The following is a 24901-nucleotide window of genomic DNA, read 5'->3' on the forward strand; positions in this document are numbered from 1 at the left end:
TCTACTAAAGGAGAAAGTCAATATCTGTGGTTTTCAAGCGATCTTCGAGAAAGTTTGAAAACAATGTTGCGGTTGATATGTATTCATTGTGGGAGGTAGTTTTTGGACTACATCTAAACCTCATGCGGCTTCTGCAGCATTTCCGCTTTGGCATGACCTGCGCTCGGAGAGGGGGAAACAGCATGGATGGGGATAGTGTGCGGGCAGATGTGTCTTTATATAGGGTGAAATGGAATGAGAAATGCAATACAAAATGTCTGAAAGGGGTGTATTTATGTAAGTGTCCACATTGTCTCAATATCTTTGTGTCAATAAATCAAATATAATTTTGACTGATGGTTTTTCAAACCTTATTGGCTTCAAGGTGATATCATTCTGATGTACCATGCGCAATTTTATGCAATTTTACCTTGAAATGTCAACAGTTTCTTAACCTTTGTCCCAATGCTGACCAAAGCTCATACTCTTCCCTTTCTACTCATACAATCTCAACAGTTGGTGTGTAGCAGAGAGGATAGAGAGACTGACTTGTGACCTTATGCTCATGAGTTCACATCCCCATTCAGCCTATTGTTGTTGCCTATTGTTGTTGGCCAAACATGAAGTAGTTTTGCTCTCTTGTTGTCCAACTCTCCATCTTCAACAGTGTACATGTTTATAATATTTTGCGGAGGAACCCACATTGCTGCTTGCAGCTATATTTGTAACAATGGAAGGATTACATTTCGATTCAATCAATTCTGCAAGCCTGAAGAGGTTATCTGGGAATACTTTTTTCATTTTCATAAATCTTTAGCTGTGTAAACAGAGCCGTACGTATGTTTTAGATTGCCATTTTACCCGTATGTCCATTTTTTATTCCTGGACAGGTGGAATGTGGACTTAAGTCCATTCATCATTCTCCCAACCAGCATGATCCAATTTTATTTCTGTATGTTCAATGCTTGACTCATATGGCCGTGTCACTTTTTTACAACTATCTCTTCAACTCTATAAAACAAAGCCTATGGTTTTGGCACCAGTAAACTCAAACCCTAATTCAATACCAAAAAGTTTGTTAATTGAGAAAAGTTTAATTCTGGAAAAAGACTACCACTGAAAAACTGCAAAAGTCATCCAACCGAATGTGACATAACACAAAATGTTATATTACATTCATTTAAAAAAAAATCGATGCTTCAACACGAGACTCCCACCTTCGAATAGACCATATAATTAGAGGCAATGGCTGTCAGTACGACTTTGGGTTAGTGCTTTTCACAAACCCAATTGTGAAGACACGACATCAAGCTGGCTTTTTAATGTTTCTTAAAAATAGTCTCTGAAACAGGATTTGTATTACAAAAAAAGCAAGCATCAGGTATTAATTTGTGAAATTGTATGTAAACACTGACTGTGAAACTTGACAGAAGGGGCTGTGGGAGAACCAGTGGACTATAGCTCCATAGGGCATCAACCGAAACCATCCACACAAACAAAATATTACAGTTGAACTTCCATTTGACTTGTGGAAATTAGCATTACAATTAAACACTTTAGCTTGCCTTGCATATGTGACTACAAAGCAACCTCAAACCTGTTCTGCTTTCAAATACTATCATTAATAACAATATAAATTTATATCTCTGTTTCAGAGTGCTGAAAATGGGAGTTATTCAATAAATACCAATAAACATTAAATTCGAGGATGATGGCATCATGTTTAGTGCCAAGTGGGTGTCTTCCAAAATTATCATTGGCACAACAAAGACATTATCCTGTCACGCTGCCATTATTATTCCAGTTCAAAGCAAAACATTAAGGACAAAGGGAGGCCTGAAGACAGTTGTCAACGTCTTCTATTATCAGCAAAAGCCCTAGCATTCAAGTATATCTTCTGAGACTAGACAGGAGGTTACTATTCTGAGGAAAAGGCCGGTCTGTGAACAACAGACAGATATTGAAGGGGTGGGGGTTGAGATACGTGACCGTTCATCTTGAATTGATGAGCAGCAGCTTCCCAGGCTGACATCGAAGTGGAAATATTGGCAAATGCTGTGTCAGTAAGCTGCGCTTCTGGGGGTGGGTATTCTTGATTCTGATTCTTGATTCTGGTTCTTTAGGTTGTCAGATGTCTTGTCAGTATTCTCATAGACAAGGCGGCTGTAGATGGAGATAAGCAGGGGTGGAGGGTTATTCTGCAGCTCCAGTTTCAGCTACCTCCAAAGGCTGTCCAGTTGCATTCTCTACTGTCTTTGAGGCCTTTGACACCAAACAGGATGGGAGAAAAATATGGAGTCAGAAAATGTGGCAAGTAACAAGTAATGTTTCATGGGATTGTTTATTCTACCTTCTTTTTCTTTTTCTTCTGCGTCTTGCGACTTGCTGAGCTTTGAAGCAAAGCCTTGAAAAGAAAGAAAATTAAGAAAAAGTGTTACTTTAAAAAATAAAACATACAAAACTCATTACCACACGTTTAACACAAGGGTAACAAACCTGTATTTTTCTCAACCAGCCCAGTGTGTTGTCTGTTTTAACCCACCCATAGGTTGAGTTTACTCCAAGAAGGCTTGCTTTCTAGCTGGCTACTTGACAATCCATGAATGCAATACAAATTGTTTGTTTATTAACTGTTATTTATTTTTATTTTTTTACTATGCTCCTACATTTATTTGTGGGGTGGGGAAGATGGTAACTATTTACCTGCAGTGTTCCCACCCCACCCAAGCTTATTTTGGAGGCAGGAAAACCCTGCAAAGGTCTTTGGAATAAATTCAGTCAGCCACCAGCATGCCATGGTACTACCATTTCACTTCTCCCCAAGGAAATGGAATTGGTTTCCTATTTGGAAACTGGTTTGCTGGTATTTTACCATAACCTCTGGATCCTCCACCTCATGCTCAGACTTGAACAACTCTGGTTCAAACAGGCTGTTTGTAATTCTCAAGGGTCCGTTGGCCATGAGGAGCACAGTAAACTTGAACTGGGCCACAAACTCGCCTGACAAAAAGGAAAATGGTGTTAGTCAATGTAAGGTCATATTCATATAGAGGTAGGCTATTTGCCATACAAAATGTTTGACTGTTGTGGTGCTAGGAAGGACTTACCTTCCTTTTCATGCAGCACATTGAAGGGCTGAAGCAGTTCATGTTTGGCACACTCCACTACACCCAGTCTGGCCTTGCCCTCATCCTCAAATGCCCTGACACACACACAAACAAGCACACACACACTTAAAGCAGGGCCTTTTCTGGAGAAAACATGTCAGTGGAATTGTGATGCGCTACTTCCTCTATCAGCTACCTGAGAGTAAAGGGCATGGTATCAAAGCGCCTCTCCACCTCGCTGAAGAACATCCTGGACGTCTTCATCTTCAGCCCATACTGCTTGCTGGGGTCCCGCTTGTAAATTGTGGTCCTCTGTCCTGCATCTTTGGCCTAGAAGTTGGAGAACAAGGAATATTTGGCCACTACCAAATCAAGCTCCAATCAAATCACACCTTAAATCTGCATCTAGAGGGTCAGATGGCTGAGCAGTAAGGCAATCAGGCTATTAATCAGAAAGTTGCCGGTTCGTGCAATATGACGTTGTGTCCTTGGGCAAGGCACTTCACCCTACTTGCACTGGGGGGGAATGTCAATGTACTTATTGTAAGTCGCTCTGGATAAGAGTGTCTGCTAAATGACTACATCTCTCAAACTGTCAAGCAAGAGCCCCAGGGATGCATTTTTTTAGCACTAGGATACATTCACTGAGGTGCTATGGCTTTATGTTATCAAGAAACACACATCTATGTAACACAGTGATCTGATGATTCTTCCTCACCTTTCCCTCTCCAGTGCTTATGAGCACATCCACTGCATAGACCTCATGCACCTCAAACTCTGCTTTCTCATGGTCCTTCCTAGACACCCAAACACATTAACTGTGAGACACGTAAAGATGAACAATGACCATATCGTTGTTGATTTCTTCACTCACCTCTGCTGGTCTGTAGGGTTCTGAATAATGGTCTTCTCTCCATCGATAATGTGCTGCTTCAACTGATGGGACAACATACCTTCGAGAGGAGATTGGAAAGAACGCATCAGTATGCCAGTGTCACAGTGAAGGTGATGGAAATTGTCCGGCCTAGGTTTAATGACCACTCAAACTCACCCTCTATTGGTGTGCACTTGAATGACTTGGCGATCTTGTTCCAAGCTTCTGTGACCTGAGAGTTCTAAAAGGGAGAGAGTTAGCACAGAGTTAGGGATATTCAGTTTGTTTCTATGGTTCAGGGTAAACTGATTTGAATGCAGTCTCACTGGTGACTGCATACGGTATAAAACCTCAGTCTTAACTGTCAAACCGGGTTCATTTACCTGGTTCCCAGGTTTGACTAGACGTAGGGCTGCCTCGGCACACAAGTGTGCAGCCTTAATCACGTCAGCTTTACGCCCAGTCAACGGGGCCTCCTGAGGGGCAAGCATACAGGACAAATTGGATTAGATGTTACTTCCGGGCTGAAATGCTTTCACACATCATGCTATCAAATGAAAAAAAGCTAGTGGCTTCTGGGGCTTGAGCCCTGAATGTTTTCTCAAAAGCCCAGAATCTTTTAGATAAAAATGTTAGTTGTAATTTTAGGCAAGTATAACAATATGAGTCCAACGTAATGTGTATATTACATAAAGCTCCCAAAAAAAATTGCGCTCAAATTAATGCTTAATTATTGTGCTCGCTCACATTACCTGTGGAAGTCCATATCTATGCTCACATCAAACCTAGACTAGGTTCTAGGTTTGGGCTAAGCCCCTAATGTTTACAATGTCTGGCTCGGTCCCGGACCTCAACCAGTTTTTCTTGCAAGATGGTGGCCTGCCCTAGTTGCATGAGGAAGCTGATGAGTCTGCTGGATATGTTAGGTTAGTGATAAACTGTGGTTTTAGCATGCTACCTTGGTCACTCCAACAACAAAGCAATGTGCCACATTCGAGATGAAGCCGTCCACATGCACTCCCAGGTCACTGTTTGAGATAGGAGATGACATGTACCCAAATGAGAGAACGCATGTGACTATAATTACAAGTCAAACACGATACAGTAAAAAGTTCAAGAAGGTGGTTCTGATGCTTACATTTTGACAAGGTCCCCATTCTTGAGTGTGACATCTGGGTCACTCTTAAGAGGGGAGTGGTGACAGACGCAATTATTGACGGAGACACTGGTTGGGAACGCAATTCCTACAGGTGGTAAAACATTTTTTACAGCACATTGTCATCCATGGTGGACCACATCTGTAATAGGTTGCTCTGTTATTTGCTTATATTGTGATTAAGCATACCTTTCTTCATATCCTTCTCCTTCTTGAAAACTTTTCCAGTTTCAGCCATGATGAACACATCTCCCTTCTGACACAAGTTGATAACAGAGACTCCTTCTTTGGCTGCATCGACCACTGCCTTCATAGCCTCTGCAAAAAAACAGGATTGAAATTATTGTAGTTGTGACCAGTACATTCGAATGAGTAAAACAAGTAATGTGATGCTATGTGTCATTTGAATAAAGCAAGGTAACACGTCACACTATAGAGTTCTGTTGACCAAGGTCACACTATAGAGTTCTGTTGACCAAGGACATCCATCTAATAATGCCAGGAATCTCTGTGTGTGTCCCACTTTAGATTCCCACGATTATCTGGAGAACTGGGCACACAAAGTTTGAAATGCCACATGTATCCTCTTTATAATGACAGAGTGCAGTGCCGCGATTGATGTTGTTTGGATTAGGGCTGGGCGATATGGACCAAAAGTCATATCTCAATATTTGGGTTAGGGTTAGGGCTATTATCCTGCGCACGCACGGAGCCACACCATTTCTGCAAGGCGTGCTGACAAATTTATCCAGCGATCCTCGAATCGACTTGTGAAATTCTTGTTTCTTTTAGTTTTATCCCTTTTCTCAGCACCCGACTCATGTTTGCAAAATCAGTCTTGCTCTCCTGTAAGTGACGTTTGTTTCTCCTGACCATCCCCTTCCTCCTCGCACTCTCACAGGGCGTGCACTAACGCCCTGTGGTGTAACGTAAATCATGAACGAAATTTTTTTGGGACAAACGGGAATTTAATTTTAGAGCACATCAAGTCAAGAAAAGGAATACAAAAATATTGAAAGTAAAAAAAAAAAAAAACTTGCAATTGCAAACTTGGATTGCATGAACGAAAAAATATGCGAGGCCCCCGGTGGCGCAAGGCCCTGTGCGGTCGTATAAAAACTGTTATGCTTTGTATTATGACTGTCATTAGATCTGTAAGCTGCTGTTGTAGTGCGGGCGTGCATGTGTGGCTCTTTGCTATGGTGCGTTTTTTTGGGGGGCTCTTTATGCTGGACTGGTTAGCCACCCCTGATCTACAGCGTCTCTCTTCCTGTTTGAGTATACACATTAGGGCTGAACAATTTCGGAAAATAAGATAATCGCGATAAATTTGCAATTGAGATTTAATATGCGATTATTATGATGTATTATTAATATAGATATATACTAGCCTACTGATCTCCAGTCAGCAACATAACACACAAAGTTCAGAAAAACTAAGAAGAGCATACCGCCTGTAGCCTACCTCATCGAAAATATTTTGGTAAATCAAAGCTAAACTTGAAACGTAAGCTTTATTAGCACTTCACTGAAGCTAGCTACCTAGCTACCGTTTCGGAAAAAAAACTTGCGCTGTGGAGACATATTTAGAACTCACGCAGACATCCTACAGAGACTCATTTCCGTGAGGTGGCTCCCCCCCCGGGACGCAATCCGCACATTTACATTTATTCATTTAGCAGACGCTTTTATCCAAAGCGACTTCCAAGAGAGAGCTTTACAAAGTGCATAGGTCACTGATCATAACAACGAGATAGCCACAAAACATTGCGAGTAGCCAAAACATGAAGCACACATTGTGAACAACCAAAATAAGTGCCAAAGGGAAGAACCATAAGAGCATGTAGTTGAACAAGTTACAATTAAACAACATGAACTGCTATAAGTGCAAGTGTACCTGTGGAAAAAAAGCAAGCAACAATAATAAAACAATATATCACAGCGCACGCACGCACGCACGAATGATGTAACCCCGGGACGCAATCAGGACGCGTGATATGCACCTGTTTCAAACAGAAATTACCATTGCACAGTCTCGCGCTCGCTTTAAATACAAAATCCCCGAATTCCGGGAGATTGTATAGCATTTGCGGTCGTCCGCTATTGAAATGCGGGAGACTCCCGGAACTTCCGGGAGACTTGGGATGTCTGCTCACGCATCTAAAGGTTAAATCTTAAAAGAAAAAGAGACACTGGCTTAACATTTCTGATTCAGTCAGTAGCCTAACAGAAACAGTATGTCACCGTCAGGAATAGTGATCCTACTGTATGTGTATCACCGAGGGGTATCATATTTCGTGATGAACGCTTACTGCTTGAGTAATTTTGTAGTAGGCTACATTGAGTTAGGCTTTGAAACATTTCGATCAGTGTTCCTGTCGGGTGTTATTTGGCTTATTTGACACACTGGTGTTCAGAATTTTAGCTATGCATCGTACATGGCTTGTGGTGTTTTTTTAGGGCCGAATTAGGTTGGTGGTTGCCCCGTGAGGTAGCAACGTTAGCCAGGCAGGTTTTCCACAATACTTGACACTGCGCAACATCTTTTTTTTAAAGGCAAAATTGGCAAAGTGACTGTGGCCTCAGGTTCTGTCGAGCCTGAGGCCATGATCGTACAGGTCAAGGTACAGTGTAGCGTGCAAAGTTGATCCTTCCCCAGACAGCATTTACATCTGTGCCAGATCCGTTTTCGAATCAGCAGATTCGCGCAGCAGTCGCACTCACTATGCAGATCTGCACCAAATTTGCGCCAGACCTCTATAGCAATTCTGGCTGTAACATTCCGTCCGGCGGTTGCGGCGCCGATCCGGGGCAGCTGCGCAGACCAGACGCGCCACAACTGAATCGAGTCCGCCCGGCGGGTGTGGGCCGGATCAGAGCCATATACAAATATGATAAAAAATATTTTTCTATGGCTCTGGGCCGGATCCGCGGGAGCTGCGCAGACCAGACGCGCCACAACTGAATCGAGTCCGCCCGGCGGGTGTGGGTTGGATCAGAGCCATAGAAAAAGATGATAATAAATCTTTTTCTATGGCTCTGGGCCGGATCCGCGGGAGCTGCGCAGACCAGACGCGCCACAACTGAATCGAGTCCGCCCGGCGGGTGTGGGCCGGATACGCGGGAGCTGCGCAGACCAGACGCGCCACAACTAACGGAAAGCTTTTCCCCCACATAAACCTGCCACTCTATCTGACTGTAGAGTGGAAGACCGCAGGCTGCACCATCTTTGTGATTGTTGTGATTTGTGATTGTTGGTAAGTGCATTATAGGCCTAAGTAAAAATGTAAAAGTTAACTGGTGTTGATGTCATGTTAGTCTGTTAAATATTTATATTAAACATAAAAGTTTACAAACTTAGTTTACACCACATTATTCTGACAACCTCAGACGTACGTGCCTAGACAAGCTAGTAGCATATACGGTTAGCTGGTACAGTAGGTTCTTTTAAACAACACAACTAGCTAACACAACACAACTACACAACTAATGTGAACATAAGGCCAAAACGGTTATCTTTGCTTATTATTTACCAACATTGCTGAATATCGTGTCCATTGTGTGTTAGCTGCAACATCGTAGCCATGTTAGCGCTAGCATAGCTAATTAGCTAGCATAGCTGCTATAGCAAAATACAAAATACTACTATAGTAGCCTGCGGGGATCGCTGCTAGCTACTGCTAGCGCCCACTTCTCACGTCCAAATACATTAACTAGTTCGGACGTCAGTACCATATCCAAAGTCTCACTGTATTATACACATATAGTCTTCAACATCAACACACTATGAAATTAAATTTTAATGAACCGGTGCATATTCCCGTAACAATTCCCGTGTTTTTTTTAATGCTGTAATGTTCTCTTTTGCCTGTTATAAAATAAAACGTTTGAAAATTACAAATTGCGTGGATATTTGTTTGGCCCATAATAGCCTAAGTATGAATCACAGACCAGGGCCAAATGAGCTCTTGATGTGAGTCGCGGATCTGGGCCAGATCCGCACCACACGTCATGGCATTAATAACTGTACTGGGCCACTTCTGGCCCAGATCTGTCTCTGATCCGTAATTCGAACCTGTTCCGGTATTGGGCCGTTGGAAAGGATGAGCCCGGTCCAGGTCCGTTTAGCGGATCTGCGCCAAATGCTAATGAAGACCTGGTCCAAATCTGGCCCAAACACATTTTGCTGTCTGGGTCGTCTGCAAACTGCGTTACTCACGCGTGTCACGTGACCAAAGTAAAATCGCAGCCTTTGCCATTACAATATCGCATTCTGTCCCATCGCGATATTAATCGCAAATGCAATTAATCGTTCAGCCCTAATACACATAGCGGTGTCAATATCAAAATTTACATACAAAAATACATAAATATATAAACCAAAAAGTCACATCTTTGACAATACTTCTTCAGTTGTTAACACATTAACTGACTGATTGAAAAAGTTAACATACATGTTATCCTTTCCTGCTGAACAAGATACATTTGACATTTGCAAAGTTGTGTATGTAGCGGTCTGTGATGCATCCATTTTCAAATCGTTAAAATAAACATTCCTCACAAATACATTTTCGTTGTAGGATTTATTATGACATTAGATTACAAGTAAACGATTTTTTGGTGAAATTATTATTACCTGTGGTTTCAAACCAATGTAGCTCACTGCAACGCTGTATGCCAGACAGTCAAGTAAAAAAAACTTCGGAAGCCAAACGGTGACAGAACATGTTCAGAACTCCCCTTAGTTTCCAATAATGAAAAACTTGATTTAACTATCTGACTACCAACCTGAACTTCATTGCCACAGCCTAAACTTTTTTTTTGCCTAAACCGTACAACGCAACGTTAAATCGAATTCAAGTAATGCAATCGCTACCAAGACGAACACAACAGTAGTCGGTAGTAGTAGTAGTAGTAGCCTACTATTTACCGGTGTCAGCTTCTCTACACAGGGCTATATCGCATTTTGCATCGTTACTGAATGATCGCTACCAGTGAGCTTTTTATGAATGAGCGATTTTCCCCTAAATAAATGTCAACCTTATTTACATTTTTGGGGGCATATTTTCAGTTAGCAGATGGTACTGTTTGAATCGCGATTCCATCTGAGATAGCTACTGCCGGTCACAACGTTGTTGTTAGAATAAGCTTCAAAGGGGGTTCTTTATTAATGAATGAATGCAATATGAGTAGGCTAAATGCCAGAAGGAAAAACTTAAAAGGACGTTTAAGTCCTAGAGATTAGGACCATTTATACACCGGTCTGCCATATGTATTTGTTTTGAGTCAACTATGAGGCTGCTACTGTATAGCCGATCACCATTCCCTCTTGCAGGGGAAATGAGAAGACAACTATTTCATTCTACACTTCACTCTTAGTATTTTGCGTTGTAAATGATCAGCAAAAAAATTATGCTTTTAAATCTATGTAATCTTTATAAATAATAAGTATGCATCTTTATATAAAATATAGTTCACAGAAATATCAGTTGTAAAAATGTCATTAAAAAACGGACCCCTCTGCAACCGACGCAAGCAAGCACACCCTACAATTTCCTCAGAAATTGTACCCTCTCTAGTTCCCAGGTGTTTTGCATCTAATTAAAACTACTTCAGCATAATAATGCACCTAAAATACAAACCTGAGCAACGGCAGCAATCGCTATCGAATCAACAGACATGTGCAATTTAGCTAGCAGGGGAAGAATACAAACAACGAATCACCAGTTAACTTGATTTAAATTTGCAAGAACTATAGACTTCTACAATAACAGGCTTGAATGAACTGACAACAAGTTATACGACTTACAGTTCTCAAGGACGCACACACGCAATCTCAACTGCGGTGTGAAGTGCTTGTCCGTGCAATTCTCAAACATGCACTCTAACAATCTGATAGACGGCCAAAAATGTTGTACAGCCTGATTTCTGATACCGTGGCGGCAGAAATTTAGCCATAGAGGAAACACTGCACTATATATTATCATTCCAGGTAAAGAATACCAATGGAGGCTGCGTTGGAAATCGTAAATCAAACTTTTTTCAGCATTTTGAGTGGAAATTAATTTTGTTTGCATTTGTACAGGTGTATTTGTGCATGTCGGGCTGGCCCTTGCAGCGGAACGACAGTTTAGTGGCCACTCTGTCCATTCGCGCACCTCACAGTTGCGTATTGATCAGACAAGAAGACACGCTTATCAACTCGATTACTATTGCTCAAAACAGAACGAGGGTTCGGCTGTAGCCTACTTGAAACATACTATTGAGAACATATTCGCTGACATGCATTGCACGCGTGATGAACACAGCCTTTTTCTTTTTCTTCATCGCTTTTTTTTGCCTTTGGCGCTCGGGACTTGTCATTGGCGCTCGGGAAAACGGCAGGAAAAACCCTGGTAATAAGGAATAATAAGGCACAGTAATAAGGAAAAAAACAACACATATTGGCATATTTTTACACTTTATTCATTTCACACTGTCAGGGACCTCAGTAGCGTGTGGAAGATCCATACGCAGCCACTACAGCTTGGCGTGAATGAATGGGCCTTCTGGACTGCCTCTGGACTGCCTAGGACCTCCATATCCGGCCAGGTAGGGACTAGATGCCTGGATCTCTTGTCAGTGGCCAAAACTTTGGCAAGGGCACCCTGCTGCTACAGTACCCTCTCAATCATTTTCTGCCTTGTTCCCCATCTTGTAGCAGACTCCGTGATGAGCTGATGAGTGGGTAGACCCAGCTGAATCTGAGCTTTAGCCAATTCTCTCCTTTTCTTCCAGCTATAGGAAAAGGTGCTCACTATTTTCTTGCACAGGGAAATAATCCGAGAGACACGGTCCATGCCATGTGATACAAAATGTAGAAATCTATTTAGTATGCGTTGACATAAAAAAATGAGGCTAACAAATAACAAATGTGTGCTTTATTATGTGTGCTATATCACTTAAACCAGTCCCCCTCTTCAAATGTTTTATTTATATTGTGTGTATATACATACATATATACACACACACGTTTTTATTTTTACTGTTACACTGTCAACTTCAGCATACTCACCAATTGCAAGATGCAGCCAGTGACTACATGACTACTGCATCCTCAGCCACTTATTCAGCTGCGTCGCTTTGACAACATTGGACCCGTTGTTGGTTGTTATTGCCACCAGTCCCCTTTCGTCAAGTTCCCAGCATGTAAGGGCATCCTGCAGGGCTTCAGCCATATGCTGAAGCTATGGTGTGGTCTTGGGGAAAGTAGCTGGTTTGAAGACACACAATTTTCATCTCCCAGTCTTCAATAAAATGAACAGTCAAGCTCATGTAAGGCTTCCACATTCTGCTTGACCATATATCTGTTGTTAGTGCGTAATGTGTCACTTTCGGCTTCAGCATTTTTGGTAGTGCTTCTCTTGTAAAGTAGTGACGGCTGGGCAAGTCGTACTTTTATCCACTGTTTTAAGCCGCTTTTTAAAGCCAACTTGTTCAACTGTTGCAATGGCCACCAAATTTGTAGCAATGTGGTAGGCTACCGCCTCCGTTATATCTCGCCACTTGGCATTCCTTTTCATATGGGACACACTGAGTAAATGACGCTTGAAAAGAGGTTTGTTTGTGGGGAAGAAGGCTTTCCAGTCTGACCTGCATCAGCGCGGCCTCCACAAAGTTTAATACATTCTTTGTACAGTTTGTGTCGCTGTTGTAAACGGTGAGAGGTTTGTTGTGCTTCCAGCACTTGTTGCGACATGTTTGTTGCACTCTCTACATATCACATTGTTCTGATGTTCATCCGACCACCCAAACCATCCCCAAATGACTCAGGGTTTCCTACAGCACTTTTCAGTTAAGGCGGCCGCCTAAGCAACACACGCCTGCCGCCTTAACTACATCGTAAAAAAAAAAAGTATAGCGATATCAGTGAGCGGAGACACAAATGTGCGTGTTGAATAAGCTTAAATACGTTTTAATGAATTATATTTATATATCAATGTTAATGATATTGTCTCATTCTGTATTGCTTTTGAAAATATATCGATACATCTCCAAAACTCGATAAACTGCCCAGCCCTAGTTCAGATCAGCATTTTGATATTTTTAAAAAACAATCCCCATCTTTCATGTGCCTCAACGGGCATCATGGAAACTAATTCCCTTGTGACCCCTGGTTACCATGGATGACAAACTCTCCCTCACGGCCCACATTGCTACAGTCTCCCGGTTGTGTAGATTTACCCTCTACAACATCCGGAAAATAAGGAGATACCTGTCTGAGCATTCCAACCAGCTGCTAGTCCAAGCACATGTCCTCTCCAAGTTGGACTACTGCAACTCTGCAGGTCTCCCAGCATGCGCAACCCGCCCTCTCCAGAGGATTCAGAACGCAGCAGCCCGCCTGGTCTTCAACCTACCCAGACGCCCCCATGTCACCCCGCTCATCTCCCTTCACTGGCTACCCATCACGGCCCGTATCAGATTAAAGTCCCTGGTACTGACCTTCCGAGCAGTGAACGGGACTGCACCTGCCTACATCCAGTCTCTCCTCCAGCCTTACACCCCCACCCGCCACCTTCGGTCTTCTTCTGACAACCGTCTGGTGGTCCCACCTCTCAAGAGCGCCCGCTCCCAACCCAAGCTCTTCTCTTGTCTGGCACCCCAATGGTGGAATCATCTCCCCACCTCCATCAGAGACACTGACTGTCTCCCCACCTTGTTCCGGGAGTACAACGGTACTTAAAGATTTGTTGGATCCGATGTTAGGTTATTTCCTTCAGGAACACAATGACACTCATTGAGTGACTTGTTGCACTTGTTTGTTAGTTAACTGATTTAACTACTTGTACTCGCTGTAAATTATATTATTGTTGCTTACTTTCCTACAGGAAAACTCGTTGTTCCTCCTTGTTTAACTACATGCTCTTATGTTTCTTCCTATTGGCACTTATTTGCTTTTCACAATGTATGCTTCATGTTTTGGTTACCCGCAATGTTTTTGGGGCTCGTTGTTTATGATCATTGACCTATGCACTTTTGTAAAGCTCTCTCTTGGAAGTCGCTTTGATAAAAGCGTCTGCTTAATGAATAAATGTAATCCCAGCTCCTTCACTTTGCTTGGTCCTCTGGTCATCCCTCGCACCATATGCTTCACTAGCGGGTGCACTAGGAGGCTGTATCGGAAGCTGTATGATAACGTTTGTTGTATAGCCCTTCAATCAATCAGCAACATTTTATTTATTGGCTGAAGAACGGCAAACACGTTGTGGGTTAGGCTAGACTGCAGTTAGTCTACAGTAGCCCGACATATCAACATTTTATAGTCAGCTGACAAGATTGCGTTGTTGTCCCCAGTTAAAAGTATTAACAAACACACAGGGACTTCCTAAAAATTCAATGGTCTAATTAGATCCAGTTCTACTGGCAAAACATGTAATGTTTTTCATTTATTGTCAGAACACGGTCCAAGTATTGCCAAAAAATTAGAGTGACGTATAATTGTTTGGAAATTCTAGGGGGCTTAATTGATTTTAAACTGTTGATGCTTATCCTATTCAATTGAACAACTTTCGGAATGACAGTGGATAACATGTCCGAAGTAATATCAAACTGGTTAAGAATGTGCATTTTGGTTTTATGTAGGCTATTGTATTACTGTAAAATTGGGACTCCAGTTTCAAGTGTAGCAAACAAAAGTTGCATTTGACGGGCCGCCTACTTGATTTATCTACTACAACTAGCCTGACAGTTAATTTAGAATAGCCTATGTTTTACATTTAGTCATTTAGCAGACGCTCTTATCCAGAGCGACTTATAGCAAGTACAGTCGTCGTCCCCCCGTCCCCCCGAGGCAAGTAGGGTGAATTGCCTTGCCCAAGGACGCGTCATTTGGCATGAACCGGCAACCTTCTGATTAATAACCTGATTCCCTAACCGCTCAGCCATCTGTTCCCTTTACATCTATGAACTAAATAGAATAAATAGGGTAATCTTGGGTACTGCAATGTGCACAGGATTTCATGTTTTTTTTAGCTGGTAACCCGTGGATGCATCTTCCAGGCTGTTTGAAAGACGCAATCCCATCCCCCCTAATGATGGTCACATAGTGAGTCGATGCATTTGGTCTCAACAGTTCCTTTCAACAGTGTAGCTTACTCAAATCTAGTTACCCAACATTTAAAGCATTTCGCCCACCTGTGCCCCCTTCAGGCTTTGCCCTGCCAGGGCAGAACCTGAGCCTACATGCTTTATTGTCTGCACCTGTATTCAGGGTGGGGCTATAAAAGGGTCTCTCTCTCTCTCTCTCTCTCTCTCTCTCTCTCTGCATTCATGACGTATGCATTCATAGTTGCATAGTTCACCCATTCATGCACGACTTTGAACATTACCTTTTTTCATACCCCTATTTGATTGTTTATTGATATTGGTACAAATAAATTCTTATTTAATTTGAATTATCTTGTCCCTCATTATGTGATGGCACCCTAAACGAGTCTGCCGTTACAATTCTGATAGGCCTACTTACAGCTCAAGAATAAATGTAATTTAGCTTACTGTATTGCGAGGAATAGCATAACAGAAATGTGGTTTTAGTAGCAGAGGTGGGGGCGGAATAGAGCAGTGGTAAATAAAGTTGTCTGCATCTAAGGGTGTGTTCACACTTGGCAGCTAGGTTTGGTTCGATTAAAACGAACTTTGATGCGATCGTGATTAGCAAACTAGGACTATAATTACATTTTTGGGTCCGGACCAAGTGAATCAAACTAGAAGTATACACGACAGTCATAAACTCCACCAGCGATGAGCAGTAGCCTAATTAGAAACTAGCATAGTTTTGGCACCATTTCATGTTGATATAAACACACGCCACAGTCCAATTTATTGTTCGGGTAGCAAACATTTGAGAGCAGGATAAACAGGAACGCAAGGAGAGATCGTAGCTTCTAGCTTAGGAGTTTCAAACATGCACTTTTTTCATTCATTGTTGCAAAAAATGGCTGTGGGGGCTGTGCCCTGTCAATAAATAAAGAACAATAACTTTTGCCAGGATAACTGGATCTATCAGACCCTTGAATGTTTGAGGCAATTTCAATAGCTCCTTCAATAGACCTACTGATCGCAAACTATGGTTTGAAAATCCACTATTCGCCTTACATACATAAAATCACCATTGAAAATTGGCTAATGATTTGTTTGCCCCATGTTTGAACACGTGCAAAATGCTTTTATTAGTTACTATAGGTATAGTGTAACAATATATCGTGGAACAATATATCACAATACAAACATTTTACAATATGTATCGTAGAGTTATGGCAATATTTTTACAATATGACGTCCGTTTGATCCTATTGGTTGAGCTACCAGCGCGCGACCTACTCTGCACCTGCGTCATGGTGCATTCATTGCATTCACAGAAATCACTTGAACTGAGTTAACTAAATTGTATGTACAACAAAGAAAACTAGAGAGGGTACAATTTCTGGGGAAATTGTAGGGTGTGCTTGCTTGCGTCGGTTGCACAGGGGTCCGTTTTGTAATGCCATTTTTACAACTGATATTTCTGTATATTTTATATAAAAATGCATAGGCCTACTTATTATTTATAAAGATTACATATATTTAAAAGCATCTTTTTTTTGCTGCTCATTTACAACTCAAAATACGAGTGAAGTGTAGAATGAAATAGATGTCTTCTCATTTCCCCTGCAAGAGGCAGCCTCATAGCTGAATCAAAACGAATACATTTGGCAGACCGGTGTAAAAATTGACCTAATCTCTATGACTTAAACGTCCTTTTAAGTTTTTCCCTTCTCGTGATATTTTCAGGCATTTAGCCTACTCATATTGCATTCATTCATGAATAAAGAACCCCCTATGAAGATTATTCTACGATGTTACCCGGCAGTAGAAGATGGAATCGCGATTCAAACAGTACCATCTGCTAACTGAAAATATGCCCCCAAAAACTTAAATAAGCTTGACATTTATTTAGTGATTATTTAGTCATTCATAAAAAGCTCACTGGTAGCGATCATTGTCAGTAACGACGCAAAATGCGATATAGCCCTGTGTGGAGAAGCTGCCCCGGTAAATTGTACTATTACAGTACAGTACTAGACTACTGCTGTGTTCGTCTTGGTAGCGATTGCGTTGGTTGAATTCGATTTAACATTCCGTTGTACGGTTTAGGCTGAAATTAATTATTTTCATGAACAGATTGACAAAGTTTAGGCTGTGGCAATAAAGTTCAGGTTAGTAGTCAGATAGTTTCACCTATTGAAAGACTTTTGATTTAAGTAAGGGGAGTGCCGAACATGTTCTGTCGCCGTTTAACTTCACAGTAAAAAATGGGGTGTTAATATTCCAGAGTTAACTTATTAAAACCCATAGAGAGTATTTTCAACAATGTGGAGAGAAACGGCGCTCTAATGGTGTTGTTAAAAGGCAGTGTTAAATTCTGCAGACCTGCAGTGAAAAAATCTACTCTTCAGAGTGTTAATTTCGCGCCACTGCTGAGGTTTAACCGCGAGGACAGTTTCTACTTCGTCATTTTGAAAACGGCTTCGGACTGAGGAGCGCATACTTTGTCGGTAAGTAATGTTATAGTGTCGTAAATAAATAGTACATTTTGCAAAGTACCGTACGTTTTTAATAGTATTTATGCTAACTGAAGTATTAACACGTTATGTCTTATCCAACTAGACTAACGCTACTGTTGTCGAGCTCCAATGTGACGGTAGCAGTTGAAAGTTAGCTAGTTATTGCTAGTATACTGTACTGTAGCTCTGCTCGAGTCTTAGCCTATAACTGAGCAAACGTTCTGAGCTAGTAACATAAGCTAAATTAGGTAACGTTATCATAAATTAGACGGGACACAAATTAGTTGTCACAACTGCCCGCAGTCAGGCAAATGCTAAAACGTTAAACCTAGCTCTAGCTAGTACTGTTGTAGCTAACTTAATTATTCTTCAGAGATCTGTGAGGTACAGTACCTGTACTGTATTAGCTAGCAATAATAGCTGCAGGCAGCGTGCCAGCTAGTATTGCGAATACAGTAACGCTACCTCAGTAAATAATAGGTAAGTTAACTAGTTTTTATGTTTTTGTCTGCTAAGGACTCTGCACACAGCCTCGGATGGTGGATTGCGCGAGTATTGAGCTAGTTGGCAACCTTCAATGCTAGAAGTTGAAGTTAGAATGTGTTGACCTACTAGCTACTTCACGTTGCTGTGAAGCTAATCTTCACGTTGCTGTGAAGCTAATGAGTCATGACACGCGGCCAAAATGAACAACTTGAGCTATTCTTAACTTGGCAACCAAGTTGGCTAGCTTTCCCAACATTACATTTGACTTTATCATAGAGTTAGCTTATTGACCTTCAATGTTGACATATTTAGAATTTGTGGCTCCAGATCATTTTACCTTCACAATCATTTAATGTAACCTATTCTAGAGTCCAGCTTTAGTCTGTCTACTGTGATGTCTCTACTGTGCAGTGCATTACTGGTTAATGATTATTTTGGAAGTTTTTTAACAGATGCTAAATGTTGCTGCGAGGTCAGTTTGGTGTAGAGCAAAAGTATGTCAAGCTGTCAGAGCTGACATTTGATGCTTTCTTGCAAGAAGGTGTGTACATTATTTCAAGAACTATTCATTCCTATTGCAAAGTTTGATTTACCATGACTTTCAAACTAATTGAATCAACAATGTTTTTACGATTAAATTTACATCTTCAAAAGATAGTCAAATAAAATCAAAAACATTTGAATGAGCAATTTATTTGGTATTTTTTACCTGAAATAATTGTTGACCTTTTATTGTCTTGGGAAGGATATACTCTGCTATCAAAATGTGTTTAATGGTGCAATCCTAATTGATATACAGTATACATGCTTCATTCAATGACCAGAAAACATAATTTTTGTTACCAGTGTTCACAAAATTCAGCATACCCGAAGAATGTCAGGCTGAAATCAAGGTGTATGACCAGTCTGACACAGAAGTCGACTCAGAGGTTTTTCAAGAAATCGCAAAGGAGTCACCTGGAACCTTTCGGGTCACTCTAGGCATAAAAGAACTTGGTAATCATTAACTTTTAACTATTAGGCTTAAAAGTTGGGTTAGTATAATATATTAGTATAACACAAAAACAAATCCAGATTTTATACACATGCATTGAACTTGTGGTTAATGCATTTTAGCATTTTTTTTAAATGTATCATGAATATAATAGTGCTGTGTGATATAATCTTTTTATTTTGTACAATTTCATAATGCACAGGTGCCTCTCCATCATCAACCTCTGTAAGATCTGATGACACGGTAATTCTAAACCTCTCTGTGTGTGACCCTAATGAAGAAGCAGCCACTGTTGAAGGAAGCCAACCTAAAAGACCATGCAGAGTAAACTGTGAGGCAAAAGGGGTAGGTAGTAGAAATTACTTTTAAGTCTGAATGTTTTTTCATTTGGTGTTCTTGAGTGAATTATATAAAAATATATATTTTCACATTTAAAATAAATGTTTTTTTTTTTTTTTTTACTTAAAGTTGATTGAAAAAATCCTAACATCAAAACCCGGTGGTGAACGTATTATCCACGAGTATGATAAGACCAAAAGTCTCACAGATGCCACCAGAAGACAAATGATTAACATACTTGCTGATACATTAGACATATGATTTGCGTAATTACTGTGTAGTTATTATTTTTCTTATATGTTGTGTGATGCCAGTTGACTTTGATGGTTTCATTGAATTTCAAATACCTTCCCTAGGACATCCCCCCCAAAAAGTGTCAGGGTGATGTATGCACAGGGGATTGTTGCATTCTTTCCTTATCTGGAAGACCCATATTCACAACATGGATATGTAAGTAAAGGTGTAATTGCAACATTATGCCCGTATTCATAATTTTAAATGTTTATGTTAATTTATGTTCATATCTAATTACATAGGAACATTACTACGATCCAGAGAGTGGGTCTGGATACCTGGCATGGCGTTTGAAGACCATACAAAGAAAAATCGCTGAAGAAAAAGGGGCCTCAGAAAGCAAATCCCCCAAAAGTAAGTTCAGTTACATTTAACTGAGTTTGTGCTGTGAATTGTGTTGTGAAGGAGGCTGTCAATTTGTCGTTTGTCTTTAGCTGGTGGGCCAGGCCATGGTAGACAACCTATCACCAGTGACCAAGTACCAACTGACAAAGAGGTGGAAGCAGCCATTGCTGTTTTGAGATACTCTGCTGATGAAGACACAATCCGTGAGAAGATGAAAACTACTTTTGTGTATCGCCAAGCAATGGTCAATAATGCAGACAAGTCAGCAGATGTATTTTTGGTCTTCCCACGGTTTTTGGACACAGCAGGACTGGTATGACTTTTTTTATTCACTATATCACCAAAATACCAAATAATGCCTTAGATATCACTCAAGAGAATGGTGGTGTTTTTTTTCTTTTTCAAGTCTATGTTTGTTGCATTGCAGATAGAACAAGACTTCAGACATGTGTTTGGTGAGGCCACAGCCAACACATTCCTGGAGAAGTGGCCAACCACTTTCAAAGAAAAGGTGATGAAGGAAAGCCAGGGACTCGTACCCACCACAGAACTCTTGGATTTGATGCGCAATGCTGAGTCAGCTGTGGAGACTGAGAATGGTATGATTACTGTTTGATCTTGACATTACTGTGTTAATCTATGCACTAAAAGCATTTTGTAATGGTGCGAATCCTCAATTGAATATAATTGTGGTATTATGTGAACTTAACACTGGTTTACTGATCAATAGGCTGGGACTGTGACATATCTGCCATCCTGCTGCTGCTACATTTGCTACCACCAGCTGCACAAGGGCGAAAGAGGCCAGGAAAGATGTCTGCATCTCAAGCAGCAGATAAGATCATCAGATTTCAAAAGGTACATTGAAATATTGTGTGAAAATCATCTCAACCTCATAATCACTATGAGATCTGATGTATAGTTACTAAATACTTCTATTTAATATCTCCTCTAGGTTGGAACCAGTGTGCAGCAGCATCTAGATGGCATCACCCAAAGCAGTCAGCCCTACCTTCTTGCCCTTGGATCTACAAGGAGCTGCATCCACTCCTACTTCATTGTGGTCGACAAGCATGCGCTACCATGCAAAGCGACAGGTTCAGTGGGAGCCTTTGACAAACTCTTTAAGGCCCATTTCGTCTTTGGTACGTCATACAGTCCTTGCCTGAACAACTTTTTCACAAACAACCATCTACAACATTGACATGGGGAACACAAAGGAGACCCCCAGAGTTGCTGAGTTAAGAGCAAGACTACTAAGATAAAACCATGAGGTGTTTTCTTTGCAAAATATGCCATAGAGGTCCAAACAGTCTCATCCAGCACCTTAAGGTAATCCATGGACTATGTACAGGGAGGACACTAAATCTGAAATGTGGTCAAGTGGGATGTTCACGTTCTTTTGGTAGCTTTTCTGGTTTAAGAAAGCATCTTAACAAGTGTCATGTATGCAATTCATTTGATTCTGCAGAAGATTCTTCACAACACCAAAGTACCGTTGACACTTGTAATGCCACTAATATTGAAGTGTCGACTGAAAATGTAGAGTCTGTGTCAGAGGTATTTTCGCCAGGCATTGTAAATAGTTGTGCATCTGTAATTGCTGATCTAAAGGTAGCAGGTGTAAGTCAAAGTGTTGTCAATTCTGTTGTGATTTCTATGGAAGAGATTGTCCAAGATATCCATCAGCATGCTAAAGAAGCTGTCATTAAGCATGTATTTTCTGATGAAAGACAAACTGAAATGTGCAAAAAGTTTGAGGCATGTTTTGAGGAATTAGAGAATCCTTTTACAGTTCTAAATTCAGAATACAAGCGATCAAAATATTTGTCAGACAAGTGGGAAACGGTAGAACCTGTTGAATGTGTTATTGGCTCCAGATTTGACACAAGACGAAACAAACAGACTGGAACATATGATCAGAAAGTAGTTCAGGATAAATTCATGTATGTTCCAATTTTATCTACATTGCAGTCAATTTTTTTTAAGTCAACATGTTGCAGAACTGTTGCAAAGCTCAGGAACTGGCAACTCAAGACTTGGAGATATTTGTGATGGTTCATTTGTTAAGAACCACCCACTGTTCTCCACAGAAAGGCACACTGTGCAGATCCAGATGTTTTATGATGATTTTGAGGTTGCAAACCCTCTGGGCTCCAAGCGAGGTATTCATAAATTGGGTGGTATATATTTTACTTTAAGGAACTTCTCTCCAAAATGGAATTCTTGTTTGGCTAATATCCACCTGTGTGCCTTGTTTCATGTTCAAGATCTGAAACGGTATAGTTTTAGTGAAATTCTTGCTCCTATTGTTCGAGATATTAAAGTTTTGGAGAGTGATGGGATTGAGATTCCTTTATACAGTGGTCGTGTACGTGGCAGTGTAGTACAGGTTACTGGCGATAATCTGGGTTTACATGGTTTGTTTGGTCTGGTGGAATCTTTTAACGCAAGGTACTGTTGTAGGTTTTGTTTAGCAGAAAAAGATGACTTTCAGACAGAATTCTCTGAAGATTGTTCCAAGATAGTGTTGCGTACCAAAGAAAACTATACTGCTCACTGTCAAGAAATGACCAGGAATCCATCTCTTCTTTATGTTTTTGGTGTGAAAAGACCATGTTTATTGAACTCCTTAAAGTATTTTCACACAACAGAGAACTTTTCAGTTGATGTGATGCATGATGTGTTAGAAGGGGTGGCCCAGTACGAATTGAAGTTGTTATTTTTGTATTTGAAGGAAAAGCATTTAACATTAGGAGAATTGCATTTAAGAATACAAAGTTTTGATTATGGATTCATGGAGAGAAACAATAAACCAGTGGCTGTGAATTTATGTGAAGGATCAAATGATCTGGGACTGAATGCAGTTCAGTCATGGTGCCTTCTGAAGAATGTTGCTCTTATCTTTGGAGATTTGGTAACTTCTACTGACCAACACTGGGAACTACTTCTTTTGTTACTTCAAATAGTAGACATTATATTCTCTCCCATGTTATCTCAAGGTTTATGCGTTTACTTAAAACATTTGATTGTGGAACACCATAAACTGTTCAAACTGTTGTTTCCTCAGAAGAAACTTTTACCAAAGCACCATTTTCTTATCCATTATCCCCGCTGCATACAAAAAATTGGACCTGTACTTCATAGTTGGTGTATGCGGTATGAAGGCAAGCATAATTTTTTCAAAAAACAAATTAAATCGTTTAAAAATGTTACTAAAACATTGGCAAAAAAACATCAGAATTATATGGCACACCATTGGCAGTCTTCAACAACTTTTAATTGCTTAGACATAGGTCCAGGGAAAATGGTGTCTTTAAACATGGTAAAAGGAGGTTGTGAAATTGCTATGGCAATGCAGGTGCCCAGTAGCACTCAGGTTCTTAAAGTGCATTGGGCTAAATATCACGGGTATGTTTATCGCCCACATCTGGTTATCTGTGGAAAAATAGAATCTGAAATACCTCAGTTTTTTTTTATTGAATCTGTTGTGATAATGCATGAAAGATTGTTATCGCTCACTCTGCCTTTAGCTACTGTAGCTTTTCAGGAACATTTTCATGCATATGAAGTGACCAGGTCAAAACATGGTTTTCTTTACTTTTATGTTGAAAACTTGCTTTATCATAGGCCCTTTGACATACAAATGTCATATGGAACAAACGACACAGCTCTATTTGTGGTTCCATATTGCTTTCTCTGGTGAGCAGGTGATTTCTGATGTTCATTGATGTCAAAATAGCCTATACAGTTACAATAAATACTGGTATGGTTATCTGTTTGCTTTTTACCTTCATTACATTACAGTAATTCAATAACACTGTCATGCCATTGAGTTTTAAAATAACACTATGTATATATACAAGAAAATCATACAAATCAATATTTTGTACACATTTCAGTGTTAATTTTAACACTTTCCTTGTGATATATCCACTCTGAAAAGTGTCAATATATTACTCAGAGGAGTGTGATTAAACCACAGTGTTAAATATGTGTACACATTTCAGTGTAAATTCTAACACAATTTTGAGTAGAATTAACTCTGAAAAATTAACACTGACCAAAGAGTAAATTTAACACTATTTTCGAGTGGGACCAAATATTATCTGAAACAGAGTTAAATTTAACTCTGTAGGTGTTGAATTAGCACTCTTGTTTTTACTGTGTTCCTAAACAGCTGTGTAGATGTTTTTGTAGTGTGTCTCGCGTAGGCTACAGCATTGCAGTGAGCAACACTGGTTTGAAACCACAGGTAATGATAATTTCACCAACAAATAGTTCACTTTTAATGTAATGTCATAATAAATCCTACAACGAAAATGTATTTGTGAAGAATGTTCATTTTAATGATTGAAAACAGATGCATCATAGACCACTGTAGTATGTGTTGCCCGGGCAACAGAGGCTAATGTCATGCTAATGCTTCAGTGAAATAGTAGACTACCGTTTCCGAAAGTAGATGTGGGCCTACTTCCTTAATAATATCAGCTAATATTGTACATTACATTTCACAATAGTGTTTCACATCACAAAGTAAAATGAGTAAATAGTTATCACCCTGGCCTCTTTGCTTGTGGCGTTTCTGCAGCTGCCTTGCAGTAAAGCTATAGTTAGCCTAGCTATCCTATCCCCCAAGTTAAGAGATGCGAAACGAATGTTCTGCACGCGTGTTTCCGTGACGTAGTGACGTTAGTAACGTCAGTGACTGTGGCTACCAAATTAGCCACTGTTAGCTTCACT

The 24901-nt window shown here is 40.5% G+C and overlaps 2 protein-coding genes across 7 annotated transcripts in view; one reads left to right on the forward strand and one right to left on the reverse strand.

Annotated features, from left to right (window-relative positions):
- Positions 1-1281: 1281 nt before the first annotated feature.
- LOC134018338 (proliferation-associated protein 2G4-like) overlaps positions 1282-24901 on the reverse strand; it is a 42950-nt gene continuing 19330 nt past the window's right edge. The window contains exons 2-13 of the mRNA XM_062458235.1: positions 5306-5434; positions 5099-5204; positions 4919-4988; positions 4344-4436; positions 4138-4201; positions 3961-4039; positions 3805-3883; positions 3283-3416; positions 3087-3181; positions 2852-2979; positions 2330-2383; positions 1282-2241 (exon numbers count right to left, since the gene is read on the reverse strand). Coding sequence (XP_062314219.1) covers positions 2173-2241; positions 2330-2383; positions 2852-2979; positions 3087-3181; positions 3283-3416; positions 3805-3883; positions 3961-4039; positions 4138-4201; positions 4344-4436; positions 4919-4988; positions 5099-5204; positions 5306-5434 — 1100 coding nt within the window. The 3' untranslated portion in view covers positions 1282-2172. The remainder of the gene's footprint in view (positions 2242-2329; positions 2384-2851; positions 2980-3086; positions 3182-3282; positions 3417-3804; positions 3884-3960; positions 4040-4137; positions 4202-4343; positions 4437-4918; positions 4989-5098; positions 5205-5305; positions 5435-24901) is intronic.
- LOC134018337 (uncharacterized) lies at positions 18917-23897 on the forward strand. Of its 6 annotated transcripts, none has more exons than XM_062458233.1 (9): positions 18917-19182; positions 19383-19525; positions 19649-19785; positions 19876-19969; positions 20056-20167; positions 20248-20471; positions 20586-20757; positions 20889-21016; positions 21114-22987. In XM_062458233.1, exons 4-9 carry the CDS (start codon positions 19904-19906, stop codon positions 21360-21362), a joined length of 951 nt encoding a protein of 316 aa, XP_062314217.1. In that variant the 5' UTR covers positions 18917-19182; positions 19383-19525; positions 19649-19785; positions 19876-19903; the 3' UTR covers positions 21363-22987. The 6 variants fall into 6 exon arrangements, with proteins under 6 accessions (XP_062314217.1, XP_062314216.1, XP_062314213.1 ...); XM_062458230.1 differs by having other exon boundaries at positions 19017-19182; positions 21114-23897; XM_062458232.1 differs by having other exon boundaries at positions 19649-19969.

This window comes from Osmerus eperlanus, chromosome 4, assembly GCF_963692335.1.
Source record: "Osmerus eperlanus chromosome 4, fOsmEpe2.1, whole genome shotgun sequence".
In the NCBI taxonomy this organism is placed as follows: domain Eukaryota; kingdom Metazoa; phylum Chordata; class Actinopteri; order Osmeriformes; family Osmeridae; genus Osmerus; species Osmerus eperlanus.

Bases quoted from the DNA above. Each gene is read 5' to 3' on its own strand.
- LOC134018337 (XM_062458229.1), top strand. From the start codon at position 22,107: ATGTTCCAATTTTATCTACATTGCAGTCAATTTTTTTTAAGTCAACAT.